Source organism: Sturnira hondurensis, unplaced genomic scaffold, assembly GCF_014824575.4.
Source record: "Sturnira hondurensis isolate 20B ecotype Veracruz unplaced genomic scaffold, ASM1482457v3 Scaffold0008196, whole genome shotgun sequence".
NCBI classification, from domain to species: domain Eukaryota; kingdom Metazoa; phylum Chordata; class Mammalia; order Chiroptera; family Phyllostomidae; genus Sturnira; species Sturnira hondurensis.
Window position 1 is genome coordinate 17,714,791 of NW_028080827.1, and position 21,159 is coordinate 17,735,949.

At 48.4% G+C, this 21,159-nt stretch overlaps 1 protein-coding gene across 1 annotated transcript in view; it reads left to right on the top strand.

Moving 5' to 3' along the window:
• The window catches only part of ANKDD1A (ankyrin repeat and death domain containing 1A), a 40,632-nt gene that overhangs the window by 15,919 nt on the left and 3,554 nt on the right, over positions 1 to 21,159 (top strand). Inside the window, exons 5-13 of the mRNA XM_037054123.1 lie at positions 311 to 415; positions 1,119 to 1,217; positions 5,212 to 5,310; positions 6,068 to 6,166; positions 8,403 to 8,501; positions 14,390 to 14,488; positions 15,739 to 15,837; positions 17,039 to 17,134; positions 19,062 to 19,266. Coding sequence (XP_036910018.1) covers positions 311 to 415; positions 1,119 to 1,217; positions 5,212 to 5,310; positions 6,068 to 6,166; positions 8,403 to 8,501; positions 14,390 to 14,488; positions 15,739 to 15,837; positions 17,039 to 17,134; positions 19,062 to 19,266 — 1,000 coding nt within the window. The remainder of the gene's footprint in view (positions 1 to 310; positions 416 to 1,118; positions 1,218 to 5,211; positions 5,311 to 6,067; positions 6,167 to 8,402; positions 8,502 to 14,389; positions 14,489 to 15,738; positions 15,838 to 17,038; positions 17,135 to 19,061; positions 19,267 to 21,159) is intronic.

Consider the following 21,159-nt stretch of genomic DNA (forward strand, 5'->3'; position numbering starts at 1 on the left):
ACACGAATCTTAAATTTATATTCTCTGAGATTTGACAAATGCTAGTCCTGTGTGCTCCAAACCGATGTCAGGACGTAAAACATCGTTCGTTGGTTTTTGTGACCTGCTGACTGTTGCGGTCTGTTTGGAAGGCAGTGCTTTAAATAATCTCTAGCTGTAGTGCAAGGCCAGGGTAGAGGCTCTGGGCCGTGAGCAGATTTGCAAACCTCCCTCACTTAAGTTGCTTCTGGGGCAAGAGACCGCCTTCCTCACAGTGTGTGAGAAGGGCCTCCCCTGCAGACTGCAGGGGCCACCCTGGGCTTGTTTCCAGGACGGCCTCACCTTACTGCACTGCGCAGCCCAAAAAGGCCACGTGCAGGTGCTGGCATTCATAATGGAAGACCTGGAGGATGTGGCCCTGGACCGTGCTGACAAGGTGAGTGTGGCGTCAAGGATGTCCTTTCCACTGAGCTTGGGGCTCCTGGGGTCGCTTGTGCCCATTCTTTGGGTGTGTCCTTTGAGCTATGGCTAGTGCAGGCTGGACCCCGCCTCAAGGAGCTACTGGTTTGGGAGGGGCATAGGGCTCAGATGAGCAGAAAGCAGTGGCTCCCTTCTCTAACTTCTCCCTTGTCTAACCCATCCGTCATTATCAGAAGGAACTGACAGAAGCATGGTCAGTTCCTTCTGATAATGACGGATGGGTTAGACAAGGGAGAAGTTAGAGAAGGGAGCCACTGCTTTCTGCTTCTGGGAGGAGGTAGCATGCGGTGAATGAACTGAATTAGATCGGTAAAGTTAGAGAAAGCAGGAGGGCGTTACAAACGGCAGAGAGAGCATTGCTAGAGCTTTAGAGGTGGAAAGGGGTTGTTGGGGTCCCTCATGGAAATCTTTACCCCCCTGCTGCGGACTCTTCCTTATTCAGTAGGTGGCAGGCAGCCACAGGGAGATTTCAGTGGGGAGGGACCCCCTAGTAGGGCCTTGTTGGGAAGTCATGTCTGGGCTTTCCAGGCAGGGTGTGTGGGGTGAGGGGAGCCGGGAGTGGCTGGGGCAGGAGAGGCCACTGCAAGCCCAGAGTGGTTGAGGGAATAGAGGCCAGGTGGGCAGGGCACAAAGCTTCGCTGTCTTCTCTTCCCGGACAGCTGGGAAGGACAGCGTTTCACCTGGCCGCCGAGCACGGGCAGCTGGATGCTCTGGACTTCCTTGTGGGCTCTGGCTGTGACCACAGTGTCAAAGACAAGGTACTGTGATGGTGGGCCCCAGGGGAGGCCCGGGCTCTGGGCTCCTGCTCCGGGTGGGTACTGGCAGCTCACCTGTGACTACTTCTGACTCCAACTTGTTAGAGCGGCAGGCAGCCCAAAGACCGGAACAGGTCCGATGTCCATCCAGCAGGTGCTCTTTGAGCACGTGCTATGGGCCAACGCTGAGCTCCAGGTGAGGAACACAGAGATGCCCGAGACACAGTTTCTTACCCAAAGAACTCAATAGCACAGTCCTCATAAAGAGCTGTGGTCCTGTGTGGGGAGTCAGGACGGCACTCGGATTGGCTGGTAGTGCTGCCTGGAGTGGGTTTGAGAGGGCTGGATCCCGTTGGGAGCATCTGTTTTGGGGGTGTGGGAAGAGTTAAGGGGTGGTAGCCACACACACCTGTGGCTTTCTTTGCTTTCCTTGTTGTTCAGTAAGTATGATTATGGACAAAGCAGGACGAGAGCACTAAGGAGGGAGCACTTTGTTCTGGTGGATTTAATGAATCTGAGAAGGGGTCAGGGGTGGAGACTGGGAGGGACTGCCCTGCATCTATGGTCCACGATGAATCATTAGGCAAATATGTTGCCGCAGATTCTAAACAATACTTCTAACAGAGGGACGAACTCCATTTTTAATCCTCTGATCCCTGTGTGTGGACCGAGAGCTCACAGACAAATACACCTCGGGGTCTTTGAGCTGGAAGTCATCTCCAGCAGGGCCAGTTCAACCTCTCACACAGATGTGGAAACGGGGGGCCAGGGCGGAGGATGCTGTAGCCAAGGCCACACAGCAAGGTGAAGGTCCAGCTGCGTTTAGAACCAGCATTCTGATGCCTAGCCTTGGGCTTCGCCCTCTCACCAGGCTGTCTCCTGGGGCACTGAGCCCCCAGGCCCACACTGAATCCATCTGTCCTCATTCACCCTCCTGGGGTGAAAAGGCTGAGTCGGGTCCTGAGAATCAGGCCGACTCCCTTCATTTTGGAAAAGCGGCTGGAAATGGGTGTGCTCAATGCGAGGCACAGGGCCTGGGGGTGGGATTACGGAGAGGGGAAAGGACAGGCCCTGCCAGGACACAGCTACCCAGCAGGCAAAAACTGATTGTGCTTGGGGACCCAGAAGAGCACCCAAAGCGGAAAACAAGAAAAGTCCAGCTTGGGTGAATTTGCTCAGAACCTTGCAATCAGAAATTCCAGAAAGACACATTTCAAATTGCACTTCCCTGTCAAGTTTTACGTATTCAGATGAGGAATATTTTCATTCGAAACTTCATCTGGCACAGGAAGCTTTTCAAGGCTCTGACTCCTGCTAGGACCCCACCTGTCAGAACACCACTGCGACATGACGACAACATGTGGTGTGTCACAGGCGCTGCAATGGAGGGGGGCTTTGGGGGTCCAGAGGAAGTGATTAACTCCACTGGGAACATGGAGGGGATGCTGAGAGGCTGGGTGCAGCCACAGCAGAGGACACTGGGCCCAAGGCCAAGCCCTCCTTCCATCTGGCTCTCCTGCCTCTGAACACTCCCAACCCTGCCCAGGCCAGGCAGAGTTCAAGTGCCCCGTTGGGGTCCTTGCCACCTGCAGCTTCAAAGGGCAGGATGTGGGTGTTTATAAACCAGAAGGAAGGAGCAAGCCCTGCCCTGTGTCCATGGCCCTGTGAGCCGGGAGCACACGTTGGGCCCTGCTCAGGCTGTTTGCGTTTCTCTGGACACAGAGACTTCACCCCTGGGGCCACAGTGCACAGCCTGCTCCCCCCCTGCTGCAGGGCGCTGACTAGCCCACTGCCTGTTCATCTGCAGACAGGCGGGAGAGAGGCAGAACAGAGCTGGGAGGCTTTTCGAAACTTGATTTTTATTAATATAATACGACTATCGTCATAAAGTGTTGGGAACCGCTCTGCCTGGTTTCAGGAATTGTAACTACCTCCCATGGCTAAGGATGAGCTAGCGACCTCCGGAATATAAGCCATAGGAGACAAAGCTTGTCTCTGGTAGCAAACACTGCCTCAGTTTACTCCCCTGCCCCCAAAGTATGGTTGGCTAGTCAATGACGGATAAGACTCCTCACAGCGAGGGGCAACCTAAGCCAGACTTGATCACTTGGGAGGCCATCATGGAAGGACTCAGCTGGGGGGGGGGTGCTGTGACAAAGAGGGAGCAATGGACCCTTGCCCCGCTGGCTATCTGACATAGCCCGAGTCCCCATGTCCTCTGGGAGAAGCGCTTCCTGGCTCTAATCCACTTAAGCCTGAAAACCTATGATGGGGAAGGCAGTGCAGCCCTTTGCCAGCTACAGTGGTATCCAGGGTAAATCTGGCATAAGAAAGAATTCCTAAAAGTCTTGTGAAACCTGCTTTTCAAAGAGTGCTTTCATTTATATGTTAAGGGGCTGAGCAGGAAATGACTATGTCTCCCAAAGTTTCTGCAAAGCCCGTTTCCTGACAGACTCTGACTCAGACTAACTCCTCAGATTTCTTTGAAATGTTATCTACTGTTTGATCCTTGCCACCCTGTATTCCTGTGTATTATAACCCAATAAAAGCCCCTGGAGGAAGGGGCTCCTGGCATTTTCCCTCTGAGACACTGGCTACCTCTCCTCCCCAAGCAGAAAGTGTCTTGGTAGTGTTTACTTTCATCCATGGCAGACAGGGGGACTTGAGGGCAAAGTTGCCCCCCAATAAAGGAAACTTAATTGTTTCATCTGTGATTCCAATAAGATAATTATAGCTGTTCTGTGTATGTGTAAATCTATCACGGGGGAGAGGGGATATGTTTTGAACTCTTTTGGGCTGTGGTGTATGTTCACATCCTCAACGGGCCCTTTAAAGATCTGTGCTCAGCTGTGAACAGCCCCTCCTCCTGAAGGCACACAGACTGGCCAGAGCGGGGAGGAGCTTGAGCTAGGAGGTCCCCATGACTGGTTCAGCTGGATGCATCCCAGGGGCCTCTGGGGTGTGAAGAATAGCCAAAGCTGCATCTTTGCTTCTGGATGCTCCTGTGGGTTCCTCAGGGGTTCTTGCCCTGGCCTCCATCCGGCGTTCCTCTTTAGGTGCATATCCTATCTCTGGGCACTGCCCGCGGTCCTCCTCTGCTGGGGCCCCTTCCACAGTAAGATCTCTTTAACCCCAAGCAGGCTGCCCTTGGAGGGGCCACCTCTAATACAGAGAGCATTGTGCCTTCCCCTGACCCCATGGAGCCACCTCTCAGCTCTGTCACTGTCACCTTTGGACTTGTCAAGTGTGAGGCAACTACCAGTCCTTTGGCTCTCAGGTTCCCGGAGACACATGTCAAGCTCTCTTCACATTATTACTCATTGAACAAATACCTGTTGGGTGTCTGCCATGTGCCCCAGTCCTATTCTAGGCATTGGGGAAAGTTCAGAGAATAAAACAGAAATCCCCACCATGTGGTGCTTATGTTCTAACAAGAGAGTCAGACAATAAAAAGCATAGCGTACACATGAATGCTAAAGGCATCAGAAGGCTGTGGAGAAAAGGAAAAGTTGAGCAGGATGGGGGATCAGGAGGAGAGGTGCAAATTCCCGTTATAAACTGGTCAGGGTGGGCCCATTATTCAACAAGAAGCTAAGGGTGTCTTGAGCAAAGACCAGGAGGTGAGTGACTGGGCCATGTGGCTGCCTGGGAGAGTCTCTGGAGTTGTGGCGTTGAGCAGAGGGAGAGGTTGGTGATTTGGGTCACTGGTGAGGGATCATCTTTAGACAGAAGCATGGAAAGTAGGGATTTTTAAAAAAGTAATGTGTCTGCCTTGAAGTGCAAGGGAAGAGAGACTGGCATTTGGCCCTTGAAAGTGCCCCTGGGCATAGTTTTTCGCCCAGTCCTCAGGGCTGCAGCTTGTCACGGCCTTGCTTGGAGACCTGGAGATGTCACTTCCCCTCTCTGGACCTCAGTTTCCACACCTATAAAATAAGGGGTGGCTCTAGCAGCCCCAGAGCCTGGGAAGCTCTGTGATGCTACTGGTCCCTTCTTGCAGGAGGGGAACACAGCCCTTCACCTGGCCGCTGGCAGGGGCCACCTGTCTGTGCTGCAGCAACTCGTGGACATTGGGCTGGACTTGGAGGAGAGGAATGTGGTGAGTTGCCACCTGGATGACACAGGTGGGTGACGTTCACTCCCCACCTTCAAGGAACCCACCACCTATGGTTCAGCCTGGTTTTCCCTGGTAGAGGTCAAAGCCAGGAGCTGAGGATGGACACAGGGTATGGCACAAATAACGCCCCTTTTAATTACAAAATCTCTTATTGAAAACTATAACCATGTAATTCTGTAACATAACAGCATCACACTCAAGCACACCATATGGCATTTTAGGTGAAATGTTCAAATTGCTGTCCATCTCTTGTGGGACATTCACGTACCCTACCAACCACACTCAAGCAAGCCTTCCTTCTGTTGGACCCTGTATGTTCTTGAACTAACAGCCCACCAGGAAAAGCTAAGCAGTGGCGTGAAACTCCAGGCTTGGTGGGGCACTGGCCAGCATGGGGGACAACCAAGTAGTGCACACAGCGTGTGTGCTCAGAGAAAGGAGGTCTCCATGGCCAGGATGGTCAGGGACGGCTTCCTGGAGTGGGAGGGAATGGACAGAGCTGTGTGAGGCAGCTTAGAGGGTGAGGAGAATGGGAGCAGGGGATGGAGGAGGACACGAATGTACCACATGCCCCTCAAAGACGTGGGGCTCAGGGAACTGCAGATAACTCGGTCACTGTCCCCAATAACTGGGCAGTGCAGAACTCAAAGGGCCCTGGAGCCTGGCATGGAGGTGTCCTCTGGTCTCAGGGTCTGGCGTCAGCCTCCTGCTGTCCTCATACCGCTCCTGTGTCTTCCAGGAAGGTCTGACTGCCCTGCACGTGGCCGTTGAAGGAGTCCACCCTGACTGTGTGCAGCTGCTCCTGGGGGCCGGGAGCAGCGTGAATGCCCTCACCCAGGTAGCTGGGCCTCCCCGTGACCCACGTCTGCCCTGGGCTGCTGAGCTGTGACCATGCCAACAGTGATAGCTGCAGTTATTTTTGATCATTGTGTGCACAGAGGCTGTGCAGCAGTGGGCCCAGGTTCTGGTCTTGGCCTCGCCACTGCTGAGCTGTTGTGATCTGGGCAAGCGACTTAACCTCTCTGAGCCTCTTTTTCCAACTATAAAATGGGATGATATACACTTATTTGTTTCCATTGGTATGAGGATTAAACCTAAGGGTCGAGGGCACAGTGTCGGGCATAATAGGAGCTCGACACCTGTTTGCGGCTCCCTATTTTTGGGCACTCGACAGTCCACAGAGTGCCTGAAAAGAGCGTCCCCTATTTTGCAGGCGAGGAAGAGGCAGCTTACAGAGGGTCAGTGACTCTCCCAGGTCACAAGCTGGTCAGAAGCAAAGCTGAGTCTGAGAAGCCTGTTGTCCAGAGCACAGGGAGGCTTTGCCCGACCCACTGTGTATCCTCAACAGGAGGCCCAGGTGTGACTCTGGGGCAGGCCCCTTCTCTCCCTCATCACTGCGCTCCCTAAGTCAGCCACTCTCAGAAACGCTCCCCTATGTCCTAAAAAGGAGATCCATGGCCTTTACTTTGAGAGTCTGTATTTTTGGGGTTTTTTGTTGTTGTTGTTTTTTTTTTTTTTTAGATCAATGACAAATAGATTTTTGGCTGGTTAAATTGCTTCAGGGTCTGGAATTCTTTGTTTCAAATTTTAATAATAAGGCAAAAATAAATAATAGCAAAAAAAATTAAAAAGAAGAGGAATTAAAAGGGTATGCTACAAATATTTTAATAGGTATTATTATTATTTTAAAGATTTTGTTTATTTATCTTTAGAGGAGAAGGGAAGGAGAGAGGGAGAGAAATGTCAATATATGGTTGCCTCTCATGCATCCCCTGCTGGGACCTGGCCTGCAACCCAGACATGTGCCCTGCCTGGGAATCGAACCAGGATCCTTTTGTTCGCAGGCCGGCTCTCAATCCACTGAGCTACACCAGGTGCCAGGGCTGCAAATATTTATTTGACGTGAAAGAAAACAGTCAAGGAGAAACAGAAGAAAAAAGATAGGAGACATACAGAAAATAAATAACAAAATGGAAAATGTAAATTTAATAATATCGGTGTTAAACCGCCCTAGGTGTGAATAATGCTTTCCAAGCCACAAAACACTTACTTTACAGAACTCCCTCAGAAGGTGTGGAGCCACTGGCTGGGGTGCGTGGGGGTTGGGGGACACCGAGGCCCAGAGGGGAAAAGTAGCTGCCCCAGGTCGCCAGCCGTGTCCCTCTGGGGCTGCTCTTTGGGCAGCGAGGCCCTTTCTCTGTGCCCAGCACAGTCTCTGTCCTGGGCGGGTTCTGTATCGGAGGAAGCACAGGAACTTAGAGACGGGGACGCTGCGTCCAGCCCACAGTGGTCGCTGGTGGGGTAGGGGCTGCCCACTTCACTGGGCCTTGTGCTCTAGCCTTGGCTTGAGGTTTCTGGCGGGGGCCACGTTCTGCCTCGAAACTCCCACCCCTTGAAGTGTCGAATAGCAGGGTCCCTGAGGAGGGGCACACCTAGAGTGACTGTACTTCCCATGGGGAAGTGGACTAGTTCCCACCCACCCCGTGCACTCAGACAGGACTTTGTGAGGGTGACAACTGGTCCTGGTTTGCCCCCATGTTGGCAAGCTGGGACAGCTGGTCACTTGGCGGGGCCTGCCTGGCAGCGAGCAGATGTGTCTTATGTGAGATCCTCGTTGGGCCAGGCGTGGGCTCTGAGTGGAGGCGAGCACACAGAAGGCCCGTCTGGGAAGAAGGCCTCACCTGGCCCTGCCAGGGACAAGCTGGGACAGCCCGACCAGCACCAGCCAGGCAGCATGTGCCGCATGGGCTTTGCCCTGTGATGGCAAATCTTGTTTGTCCCCGTCTGACAACCAGCTCCTCAGAATCCATGCTCTGCGTGTCTTTACCAGCTAAGAAACTGTGCAGACTTTGGCCTGTGCTCTGCAGTCTGTAACAGGAGGCAGGGAAAGGCTGAGCTCATAGCCCCTGTCACCGGTCACCAGGCCTGGGCAAGTCACTGATTTACTTAGCGTCAGAGTTTAAGTGGGGTAATAGACCCGGGGTGGGGGTGTGAGAGAAAATGGCGTAATGAATTCCAGTAAGCCGCTCTGTGGGGGTGCTTAGGTAGGTGCACTGATTCCCGTTTTCCTCTAGAAAGAGCAGAGCTGCCTCCACTACGCAGCCCTCAGCGGCTCTGAGGACGTGGCCCAGGCGCTCATCCACTCAGGCGCCTGCACCAACGTGCCCGATCGTGTAAGTGTGGGGGCCTGGACTGAACCGTGTCCCTCCTGCAAAGTCTTTCGTGACCTCATCGATTGGGGTTGGGGTCTGGGCCAGGCAACTGGCAGCCCGTAGGAGAGTCAAATAAGATTGCAGTGGAATGGGATTGAAGGCAGCTTGCGTCTTCTTCCCAGTGAAACATCTGCTCATGCTCTCCTCTCATTTAATCGTTGGATCTTAGTAACGATCTTATTATAGATTTAGCCTCTCGGTTGTTCCCTTTTTCCTGTTACGTTGCAGAACATGCAGTATAGCATAGGCAACAATATAACCTTGCGGCTAAGACGTGGGCTTTGGTGTCAGACCTGGTTTTGAGGCCTGGCTCTGCTACTCACAAACTGGATGACCTTGGGCAAGCAGCTTTGACCTTCCTGCACCTCTGTTTCCTATCTGTAGGTACCGTTATTATTCCCATTACTTAAATGAGGAACTATTGGTTGCTTAAATTAGAAAGAGGTCATTTTGTATATCTGAAATAAATACTCCATTTAAAGTTATTGTAAAACCACAATTCATTGCAATATAGAGAAAAAGGCATCCTTAATCCTGACACCCTAGTAAAGTAGTAACTTTTCTTTATTCCCTCTCTGTTTCTCCTGGTATGTACAGTAGCACCTCCAGCTAGAACAAGTCTAGGCTAAGGCAGAATTGTGGAAGGAGGATGCCTTTTATTTTTCCCCATCAAGACACCAGTCCAGTCCAGTTGAGTCTGCCCAGCTCAGGCACCCAGTGTGGCTGCATAGTTTTCCTGGTGGACATTTTTTAGGCGCTGACCATGCCTGATGGGCCTCAATGTCCACATCACACATAACAGATCCTTCTCTGTGGGATATTTAAGGTAGTTCTGACTGAGCCACTATAAACAATGATTTCATGGACACCTTCATGGCATAACTTTTTATTTCTTTTGCATAATACATGACTTCTCCAAACAGAAGAGGGAGTTTGAGGTCAAATGTTGTGAACATCTTTCCAGCTTCTGCTGTATACACTGAATCACGTCCTATGTTTTGTGCCGGGATGCAGAGCTGTGGCAGAGTGTGGGCCGCCTTTCCTGACCCTGGCGCCAACATTGTGTACTAAGTTTTACCTTTTCTCCCAACTAAGAAAAAAGTCCATAGTTTACCCTGGGGCTCACTCTCAGTGTTGTACAGTCTATGGGTTTGGATAAATATACGATGACATGCACCCACCATTATCCTACCACACAGAATGTTTTCACTGCCCTAAAATTCTTCCGTGCTCTATTCATCCCCCACTTCCACTGCCCGACCTCTGGCCACCACTGATCTTTTTGCTGTCTCTGTTGTTTTGCCTTTTCCAGAATGTCACTCAGGTGGATTCATGCAGTATGTAGCCTTTTCACATTGGCATCTTTGCTAAGTAATATGCAGTTACAGTTCCTCCATGTCTTTTCATGGCTTGGCACCTCGTTTCTTTTTAGTACTGAGTAATATTTCATTGTCTGGATGTACCATACTTTATTTATTCATTCACTTGCTGAAGGACATCTTAGGAACCTCCAAGTTTTGGTAATTATGAATAAGGCTGCTATAAACATCCACGTGTGGGTTTTTATGTAGCATAAATTTTGAACTCCTTTGGAGAGATACCGAGGAACGTGACTGCTGCAGTGTATGTTTAGTTTTGTAAGAAGCTACCAAACTGCCTTTCACAGTGGCTGTACGATTTCACACTCCCAGCAGCAATGGAGGAGAGCACCTGCCCATCCTGGTCAGCTTTGTGACTTTCTGTCACTATAAGGTGCTCCAGACGTAGCCTACGTCATTTCCTGTCCCAGTCCTAGAATCAGCCATTTCTCCAGGAAGCCATGGTACCTTTTATTGGAGAATGTGTATCTTGCTGTGTTATCATAGCTGCATCTTTAAGATCTTTCCATATAAGTATATATTTTAAAACACATCCTCATCCTTTGTTATAGCTGCATAGTATTCCATTGCATGAATGGACCATAATTTATTAAACTGTTTCCTCTGTAAAGGTGGATTCTAGTCTTTCCCTATTACAGACGATACCACCACAAAAACCTGTGCATATAACCTCCCATGTGTGTGGGCACAAATCTACAGAATAAATGCCTGGAGGTAGATGTACTGGGTCGTGTGGCACGTACACTCGCACTTCCTGTGCATGTTGCTCACTGTATCACACAGACTGTATCACCACTGAGTGTATCAGTTTGGACTCACACCAGTAATATAAGGCGGTGTCTGTTTCCCCACGGCTTTGTCAACACATCGGGCAAAACCTCTGAATCTGTGCCAATCTGATGAGTGAAGGATTCCGTCTCTCTGTAGTATTAGTTTTCATTCCTCCTAGGAGTCATCTGCCTTCCCTTTTCCATCCAATGTCAGTTTGTATCCTTTGACCGTTTTTCCCGTGGGTTATTCTCTATTTGCAATGGTTCATAGGAGCCTGCTGAAGGACATCCATGTTGTTTTCAGTTTTGGACTATTATGGGTACACCCACTATGAATATCCGCGTACGGGTTTTTGTATGAACGTGAGTTTTCACTCCTCTGGGATAAAGGGCAAGAATGTAATTGCTGGGTCCTATGTTAGTACGCACTTAGTTTTACAGACAAGCCATGACTGTACGTTCAGGGGGGCTGCACCACTGCGCATTCCCACCAGCGATGTCTGAGGGACCCAGTTTCTCCACGTCCTTGTCAACATGTTCTCACTGGTTTGTTTTTTAAGTTTTAACGATTTTGGTAGGTGTGTGGTGCCATCTCGTTGTGGTTTCACCTGCACTTCCCTAATGGCTACCGGTGTGGAGCATTTTCTCATGTGCTTGTTGGACACATGAGTGTCCTCTTCAGTGAGACGTCCAGTCATGTCTTTGCCCATTTTCTAATTTTTCTTTACTGTAGAGTTTTAAGGGGTTCATTATATGTTCTAGAATTAGCCTTCGTAAACTATGTGACTTGCAAATATTTTCTCTTGATCTGTAGCTGGTCTTTTCCTCCTCTTAACAGGATCTTTAGCAGAGTAAAACATTTTTAATTTGATGAGGTTCGTTTCATCCATATTTTCCTTCCATGGTCATATTTTCAGTGTCAGCTCTAAGAACCCAGCTTAGTCCTGGATCCTGAAGTTTTCCTTCTGTGTTTTTGTCTAAAAGTTTTAGAGTTTTACATCTGAGTCAGTAGTCTATTTTGAGTTAATTTTGTATAAGGTGTGAGGTTTCGGTCAAAGGAAGCTCTTAGTTCTTTATTTGTTTCCTTATTTCGCCCGCAGAAGGCCCACTGCCCCAGTGCCGCTTGTTGAAGTGGCCGTCTAACCTCCCTCCACCGAACTGCTTTCTCACCTCTCAGAATCGATCGGCCACATTCGTGTGGCTCTTCCCACCTTTTCTTAGTGTACTATTCCCACTGTTTTTCAGTTAAAAAAAAAAGATTTTATTTATTTATTTATTTATTTTTAGAGAGAGGGGGAGAACACTGATGTCCAAGAGAAATGCCAATTGGCTGCCTCTTGAATGCCCCTCCCTCAAGCCGGGGGCCAAACCCCAAATGCAGGCTGATGCCCTGACCGGGAATCAAACCGACAATATTTCACCTTGTGGGGCAACTCCCAACCCACTGAGCCACAGCAGTCACGACACAGTTCTGCAGTTCTTAATAAACTTTTTATATTGGAATATATTTAGTTCTACCTGAAAGTTGCAGAGGTGGGTAGTGCAGCGGGTTCCCCACATGCACCCCCCATCCAGCTCCCCTATTAGTACCCCCTGACGTTAGTGCCGCGTGTCTGTCACAATTAATGAACCGATGCCAACACGTTAGTACTGATGCAGATCCTTACTTCTTTCGGATTCCTTAGTTTCTACTTCCTGTCGTTTTCTGTTCTGGGACCCCAGGCAGGACAGCACATTCTGCTCAATTGTCCTGTCTTCTGGGGCTCCTCTTGGCTGTGCTCGTCTCTCCCACCTGCACTGTTTTTGATGACCGGGACCGTTTTGAGTAGTACTTAGGTATTTTGTAGACTGCCTCCCAACCGGGACCTGTCTGCTGTTGTCCTTCCTTGTGATTACACGGGGTGACGGGTTTTTAAGAGGAAGAGCACAGAGGCGAGGACTCACGTGTGTCACACAGGTGAGGGCAGGTGCTGTCGCTGGCCCTGATCACCCGGCTGAGGGAGTGTTTGTCCGGTGTCTCTGTTACGAGGTTTCTCTTTGTCCCCGTTCCATCCTGCGCTTTTTGGAAGGAAGTCGCCATGGGAAGTACACGTGTAAGGAATGGGGAGTTCTATGCTCCACCTCTTTGAGGGCAACGTAGCTACATAAATTATTTGGGATTCTTTTGAGTGGGGGGTTTGTTTATTCACCTCCATTTACTTATTTATTCCATCGATCATCTATTTACATCAGCATGGACTCATGTTTATTCCATACTCTGCATTATAATCCAGTATTACTTCATTTTGTTGCTCAAACTGTTTCAGCTCTGACCCTTTCTGTTGGCTCCTGTGTCCCCTGATCCAGCCGCGTCATCGGGATTTTTCTGAGTAGACTTTACTTCCAGAGCAGGTTCAGGTTCATAGCAAAACTGAGCAGAAGGTAGAGATTTCGCATATGCTCCCTGCCCCCACATATGCAGAGCGTCCCTTCTTATCCACACCTGCCGCCAGAGGGCCACATTTATTACGATTACGTAGGTGCTTTTATCTTCTGTATTATTTTTAAAATTAATTCTACTAGGGCTTTTTTTATGAGAGTAGATTTTAACTATTTTAACTAGTCTATGTTAAAACAATCACATTGTCTACAGATAATGGTATCATTAAAATCTCATTTTCCAATATTTATAAACCTTTGTTCCCTGTCTTAAGCTAGTAATGGCAACAGTTGGGCATTCTTTTTTTAAAAAAATATTTTATTTACTTATATTTAGAGAGGAAGAGAAGGAGAGAGGGAGAGAAATATCAATGTATGGTTGCCCCTCATGCGTCCCCTTCTGGGAACTGGCCTGCAACCCAGGCATGTGCCCTGACTGGGAATCGAACCGCGATCGTGTGGTTCGCAGGCCCGCGCTCAATCCACTGAGCCACACCAGCCAGGGCCAGTTGGGCATTCTTGTTGTGGGGGGGTGTGTGTGTTGTTTTGTAACCTTTCTGAACTCGCTGTGTGACGGTGTTTTTCCACAGCCGTATAGATCTATACTATCAGTTTTACTGGCTTTGTACTATTGCACAGTAGGTGTGTCATGGTGTCACCTGGAGAAGGGGATGCTGTGGCAGAATCTCCCCTTTGTCCTGCAGTCAGCGGTCACAGGGGATCATAGTGGAGGGAGTCTTCCAGCCTTGGAGTGAGATCACAGCTGGCTCTCTCCTTCATTTCGTTCATATATAAATGGGTATCAGGCGTCTACCCAGGTGCGGTGGGTAGGAAGTTCAATAGCACAAGGTGTCTATTAGCTGTGTCCTTTGGCAAGCTGCGTAAATTTTCTGAACCTCAGTGTTTCTGTGTGTAAGGTGAAAGTGCTAATAAGAATACCATCCCTATGTGACTTCTAGGTTCATAAATGAGACATTAGAGAACATTGAGGTGTTGTTGCTAGAAAGGACCTTAGCGCTCACCAGGTGGAGAGTAGCAGAGAAGGGAAATGACTTGCCCAAAGTCACACAGTGAGTTCCTGGCACAGAAAAGTCTCCAACTTGGGTCTTCAGATCCCCATCCACCTTGAGGTTCAGTGTTTGGACCCCAGGGATTCAGGCTTTGGGGCTGTAAGTGCCTCGGGGCACCCACCAAACCTAGAAGTGCTGTTATTGCCCCCTCCCGCGGCAGGGCAGTCCTGGGAGGGACCCAGCCATTGATCCCTGTCTCCCCCCAACCGCAGCAGGGAGCCTCGCCGATGCACCTTGCCGTGAGGCACAACTTCCCCGCCCTGGTTCAGCTCCTCATCGATGCTGGCAGTGACCTGGATGCCACCGACAATGTAAGTGGCAGCAGAAACCACCTGGTTCCCATGGAGCCTCTGGGCACCCACCGGGGCTGGTGATGCCTGACTGCCGTCTACCAGCATGACCCAGAGCTGAGGAATTGCTTCTGTAGGTTGTAAAAAGCTGTTTGAATATTTGTTGAGGGTAGTGTCTTCTATTTTTTTAAAGATTTTATTTATTTATCTTTAGAGGGGATGGGAAGGAGAGAGGGAAAGAAATATCAATGTGTGGTTGCCTCTCATGTGTCCCCTGCTGGGAAATGGCCTGCAACTCAGGCATGTGCCCTGACTGGGAATCGAACCCCGATCCTCTGGTTCGCAGGCCTGCACTCAATCCACTGAGCTACACAAGCCAGGGCTGGTAGCATCATCTTTATTCACCATTCCCCTATTTTGAACATTCTGACTATTTCCTAGTTTCTGCCATGAAACATACAACACTACAGTTAACACTTTCCTCTATTCAACCTTTTCCTTTCATTGGTTTTCCCCCCTTGTGGGGAATTCCAGGGCAGGGGTGCCCGGGGCAGTCTTGTGCACTAACTAGAGAACCGCTCCCCCACGTCCCCACAAGCCACCCCCTAACCCCATGGTCCTCAGTGCCTGCGCAGCAGCCTCCTGCAGTAGCAAGTGGTTTGGCAGGAGATAGTGTGAACCATTAAAATGGCCAGTGTCCTCACATCCGAGAATTGAGCTTCAAGAAATATAGTAAGAGCTCATGCCTCTAGATAGTCATTGCGGCATTGGTCATCAGTCTTCAGTTTGAAAATGGCCCAACTGCTTAATAACAGGGAAATGGTTAGGTAAGTTACAGTACTGACATAGACTATCATGGGGCTATGATAAATGTTGTTGTTAACCAACATTTATAACGTGTGTAGAGTGTTATGTTAGGTAGGAAAATAGATGCAAAAGTATATATGTAAAAATATGTAAAACCAGAACCAACAAACTAAGAACATTCTGCACTAAAAAAAAAGACTAGAAGAAATGCCGTTACAGAGGTTGACTTAGGTGGGCTAGTGAGTAGTTCTTTCTTTGTTCTTTTTTTGTTTTTTGTTTTTTACCAACTTTCCTCTGGCATCATGTTTATGATTAAACCCAGTGTACCCTCCCTCGTGGTGTCTCAGAGAAGCTTTGTTAGGGCCCCGCTGGGAGCTTACGCACTTTGTTCCTGTCCTGGGGTGAAGCCCCAGGCTGCTTCTACGTGCTCTTCTGTTTCCCTGTCCGCTTGGCTTCTTTCCCAGAGGCAGCAGACGCCCCTCCACCTCGCCGCGGAGCACGCCTGGCAGGACATAGCGGAGATGCTCCTGGTTGCGGGGGTCAACTTAAACCTGAGAGATAAGGTACCTCTGTCCACAACCAGATGCCCTGTTAAGCTTTCACGGCTCCCTCCTCGCCAGAGACCCTGCTGCCCATGCTGCCTGATCTCAGAGTGTTCAAAGCCTCCCCTATATTGAATACCACCTCATATGCAGCCTCCTCCAGGAAGCCTTCCTACTCCTCTATCACTTTCCCCTGCCTCCTCTGAGTGCCCTCAGCACTTGGCTCCCGCCTTTCCTAGTCTGGGGCTCTGATATGGATGTCTTCAGTTTCATGGCTCCATCAGACTTGGAGCACCTGAGTCACTTGGTGGGGAGGGGGAAGCTGCTCAGCACATTGTGCCTCTGGTGTGACGACCTCCTCAGTGGCTGGAGATCTGAGAAGAGTGAAGGTTTAGTATGAGGCTTGTGAGGGGAAGGGTGTTTGCACATGTGGCCCAGCATGGCCAGCCCTTGGGATGGTGTGGGGAGGGTTAGGGGCAGGACCAGGCTCTGAGGCTGGAGCTGGGAGGGACTCTCTGCTTTGAGCTGGGCCCCAGGGCAGCTGGCCCAACCTTGGCAGTGGAACTTCCCATCTTCACAGAGGTCCCTGGGATTGGTTGAGTCAGCACTGTGCAGGAGGTCAGGATCAAAGGGCTGGAGGTTGAGGAGAGGTAGGCAGACGCTGCACCATGAACCCAAGCCTCTTCTCTGAGCTCTGGTTTCATCTGAGAAATGGGGCTAGGAACACCTATTTCACAGGTGATGTTGAAGAGTTATGCAGGCTGAGTTTCATAAACAGTAAGGCTTCACGAATTCTAAAGAACATAGGAGGTGGTGGCTAGAATTACTTTTTTAAAAAAGATTTTATTTATTTTTCGAGGGAAAAGGAGAAAAAGGGAAATATCAATGTGTGGCTGCCTCTCGCTCGCTCCCTACTGGAGACTTGGCCCACAACCCAGGCATGTGTCCTAATTTGGAAATCGAACCTGTGACCCTTCAGTTCACAGGCCAGCACTCAATCCACTGAGCCACACCAGCCAGGGCTGGAATTACTATTACTGCCTTATTCTACCTGTGACTTCTCCACCTCCCTCGTCAGGACCGGAAAGCCTTTCTACTGTCCAGTGCAGATGACTGGAAGTTGCTTTCTCGGGGCAGCTGTGTTGTTGGTAGTCACTGCTAGAGGCTCCTTTACACCTCTCTGGTGGAAACTCCAGCTTCCCTTCTTGCTTCTCACTTGCAGCAAGGGAAAACCGCTCTGGCAGTGGCCGCCCGCAGCAACCACGTCATCCTGGTGGACATGATCATAAAAGCCGACCGCCTCTACAAGTGGGAGAAGGTACCGAGACCCTCTCTGCACTTGGTCTCTCCTTGTAAAAAAGGCAGTGACCTTGGCTCCAGGTGGAGTTGGCTTTGACCGACTCAGGGGCCCCTTGGGTTCCGCAGGGGTTGTTAGGGAGGGTCTGGAGATGGGGGGCGTCCAAACCATACCAAAACAAGCCTGACTGAGGTCCACACCAGTGTGGAGAGATCCATGGACACTGCTATTGCCCCTGGTTGATGGATGACTACAGGCATGCATGGGGAAAAAGGGATGGCCAGCTGGTGCCAGTTCACTGCCCTCTCCAGGCGAGTGGAATTACTGCTGGGGGCATTGTATTCAGGGAGCGTTCAGAGCCCAGAAGGGAAGTGTGCTGGGAGTGATTAGTGAGTCTGCCTCGGAACTGGGAGGGAAGAGTGGCGGGTGTAAGGCCGTGTGTTTGCTGTCCTAGTGGTCAGCAAATGCGGGCGGGGTAGGGAGTTTGGGGGGCCTCTGAGGGTTGTTTTTACACAGAGAAAATAATTTTTTACATTTACTTCAGCTTTAAAAATTAATGCTAATTAAAATTTTTTTTAATTTATTACAAATTTAAAAACTAATTTTTCTTAAACTTTAAAGTTAATTTTATAAGTCTTATTATTCTTTTTATACAACCTAGTAAATTAAAAGAAGTAGTCACATTAAAAGAAGGCTTTTGATTAGCGTTTGGTCCCATGTATAAATTTAGTTAATTAAACTACCACAAACATTTAAAACTGAATGAATAAATTTAATGGATTATCTTTTTAAGTACTTCACATGTGTCCTAAATTTTAAAATTATTCTAGTAAATCTGGTTAATTAAACCTATAAAGTGATTTTCAAACATCCTAAACATTTCACTATTGTTTATAAATTTAGCTCTATACCTCTAAAATAAAAATCTCTTCTAAAATCAGTTGGTGGATAACCAACTTCAATGGTCATCATGGGATATTCTCTTTCACCGACATGCAAGATTCTCATACACATTACAACCTCTTTATAATAGATGATGCCTTAATGTAACACCAAGATATTCATACCAAAGGTTGGATGAGATGATGCATTCCTGTGCTTAATTCTAAACCACCTCGCTCTTTAAAGGTTCTCAACTAGGGCAGAGGTGCAATTACAATCATGAGTTCCCCCTCCCTACTCTCAGGCCAATTCCAGAATCTCTGGCCTGGGGACAAAGCACTGGTGGTTCTTAAAGCTCCTGGATGAGCCCAATGCACAGATGCAGCTGGGCACACAGCTCTTAGAAACTGGTCTTTACCTCCCCAGGTGAGAGGCAAGCTCACGCATGAGTCATCACCTCACAGGTTACTGGCCAAATAGATACCTGACCAGTAACAGGCAGACACCAGGGTGGCTTTTCTCACTTGAGCTTTTGAACAACCAGAATGCTGCATCTACTTTCTTTAGAGGGGCTTCCTAGGGCTTTTGTGGGCACAGTTTATGTCATTACATAATTCTTTTGTAACTCATTTTATCACCTGCTTTGCATAAAAGAAATTCCACAGTCCTACCCTTTAGTACTTGTTGGGATTTCGCAAGTCCAGTGCCTGGTTCCTGGCTTGCTTGGTTTTAGCTACAACTGCTGAGTCACTCTACTGACACCCATGCTATATAAAAACACATAGAAAAGAGAAGAATTGGGAAGCCTTTCTGGAAGAGGTGGCATTTGGGGGGTCTTTTGACTGTGGCAATGGAGTTGGGGGACAGAAAGGTGAAAAAAGAATTCTGAATGGAGGAACAGTGTGAGAGAAGCTTGGAGTCCAAGGGTCAAGGCAAGGCATTGAGACACAAACCAGAGTAGCATACAGTAAGCCCAGGGCCAGTGATGACACCCCAGTCCAGGATCATCGGGGAGAGCCTGGCAGAGGTTTCCCCCAGATTGCTACTTTTGGGATCTGCCCTGCAGGACCACCTCTCATTCAGGGACCCCAGTGATCCCTCTGGGAAGAGTCTGACCTTTAAGCAGGACCATCGGCAGGAAACGCAGCAGCTTCGCTCTGTGCTGTGGCGACTGGCCTCCAGGTACCTGCGGCCACAGGAGTGGAAGAAGCTTGCATATTGTTGGGAGTTCACTGAGGCCCACATCCACGCCATCGAGCAACAGTGGACAGGTACCGCCTTGACTCAGCCCCTCAGAGCAGCCAGCAGGCAGAGGGGAAGGGGTGCTTGGGGCGTGTTCAGTTTTCTATGCTTCTGGGGGAAAAGCCTGTGCAACCCACAGTCCAGCCACATGAAACCACATGCCATTTCCAGGCCACCACGTGCTTTTTCACTCCTCCAGGCCTTTGTACAGGCTGTGCCTTCTGCCTTTCCCTCCCCATTGAACTGTGAACTTCACCTTCATGAATCAGCCAGAGCGGATCACTCTCATTCATACAGGAAACTAAAGACACTCCCTGTAAAAACAGGGGCTTCCATTGCTGCTATTACTTAATATCAATTTGGAAACTTTGGCCTTGGTACTAAGGCATGAAACAGAATTAGAAATGAGAGCAAATATTGGAAAGGAAGAGAGAGATTTGTTAATTTCAGATGCTGTAATTATCTATACAGCAAGTCCAGAAGAATCAGCTGAAAAACTCCTAAAATAAAATAACTCAATGAAATGGCTAAATATTTGATAAAATATACAAATACTATAGTATTCCTATGTACTATTAACAAATGGGCAAAATATATAGAGGTATTTTTTAAAAGAGATTACATTTTCATTAGCATGTATTTGTAGAAAGAGATATGATTGACGTATGAGTAGAACAATAAAAATTAGTTAAACCATGAAAGAAGATTTGGGTAAGTGGAAGGACATTTTGTATTCCTGGCTAGAAAGTGTCATGTAGAGAGATTGATTTTTCCCAAATTACATTAAAACTTTGATCCAGTTTTAATCAAACGAATATAGGAGGTTTTTGAAACTTGACTGAAAGATTCTGCAGTTTACATGAAAGAAAAAACAGGGAATATTATTTCTGAATATTTTGGGGGGGAAAAGTGAAGAGAGTCTAACCCGACCAGACTTAAGTGTTTATAAAGCTAAAATATAGGGTTGGCCAAAAAGTCCATTGCAGTTTTTTTTTCTGAAAAATAAAAGACATATTTTTCATTTTCACCAATAACTTTATTGATTTGGATATTCTGAGTAAGTTGGCCATCTCCAGCTTTGGCTTCTAGTGGGTAGAGGCCAGGGGTGCTGCTAAACACCTTCCAATGTATAAGACAGTTCAACAGCAAATAATTATTTGGCCAAAATGTCAATAGTACTGAGAAGCTTCACAAACCACTTTTGACACATTTGATCAGTTACAGCACCTTCTCCATACACTGCACGAATCTTTTTTTTTTTTTTTTTTTTGCGTTTCAGTTGCATTTTTACCTTTCTTGAAATGTTAAAGCATAACATGCTGAAAATGTTGTGGATTTTCTTCCATCTTCAATATTATAATGGCTGCACCAAAATTCACCAATTTTGATAAGCTTTTTTAAAAAAAGATTTTATTTATTTAGTTTTAGAGAGATGGACAAGGAAGGGAGAGAGCGAGGGAATGAAACATCCATGTATGGTTGCCTCCAGCACACCCCCTACTGGGGACCTGGCCTGCAACCCAGGCATGTGCCCCGACTGGGAATCAAACCAAGCAATGCTTTGGTTCTCAGGCCTGAGCTCAATCCACTGAGCTACACCAACCAGGCTGATAAGCTTTTTTTAATGCATGCTAATATGACAACTGTCACAATACAGTGTAACACAATTGTTTCAAATGAAGCTAAGATAACTAAGCACTGCTAGAGTCATCAAACAGTAAAAGACTTTTTGGCCAACCCAATAATTAGTATAGAGAGAATCCTGATACAAAAATATGCAAACCAATTAGTGGAATAGAGCCAGGCATCTGAAAGTAAACTCTATTACACATAAGAACTTTCACAGATGACAAAGGAACACAGGGGGCAAAGGCTAGTGAATAAAAAGGTCAAACGAGGCTGCCACGCCAAGGGCAGCACCA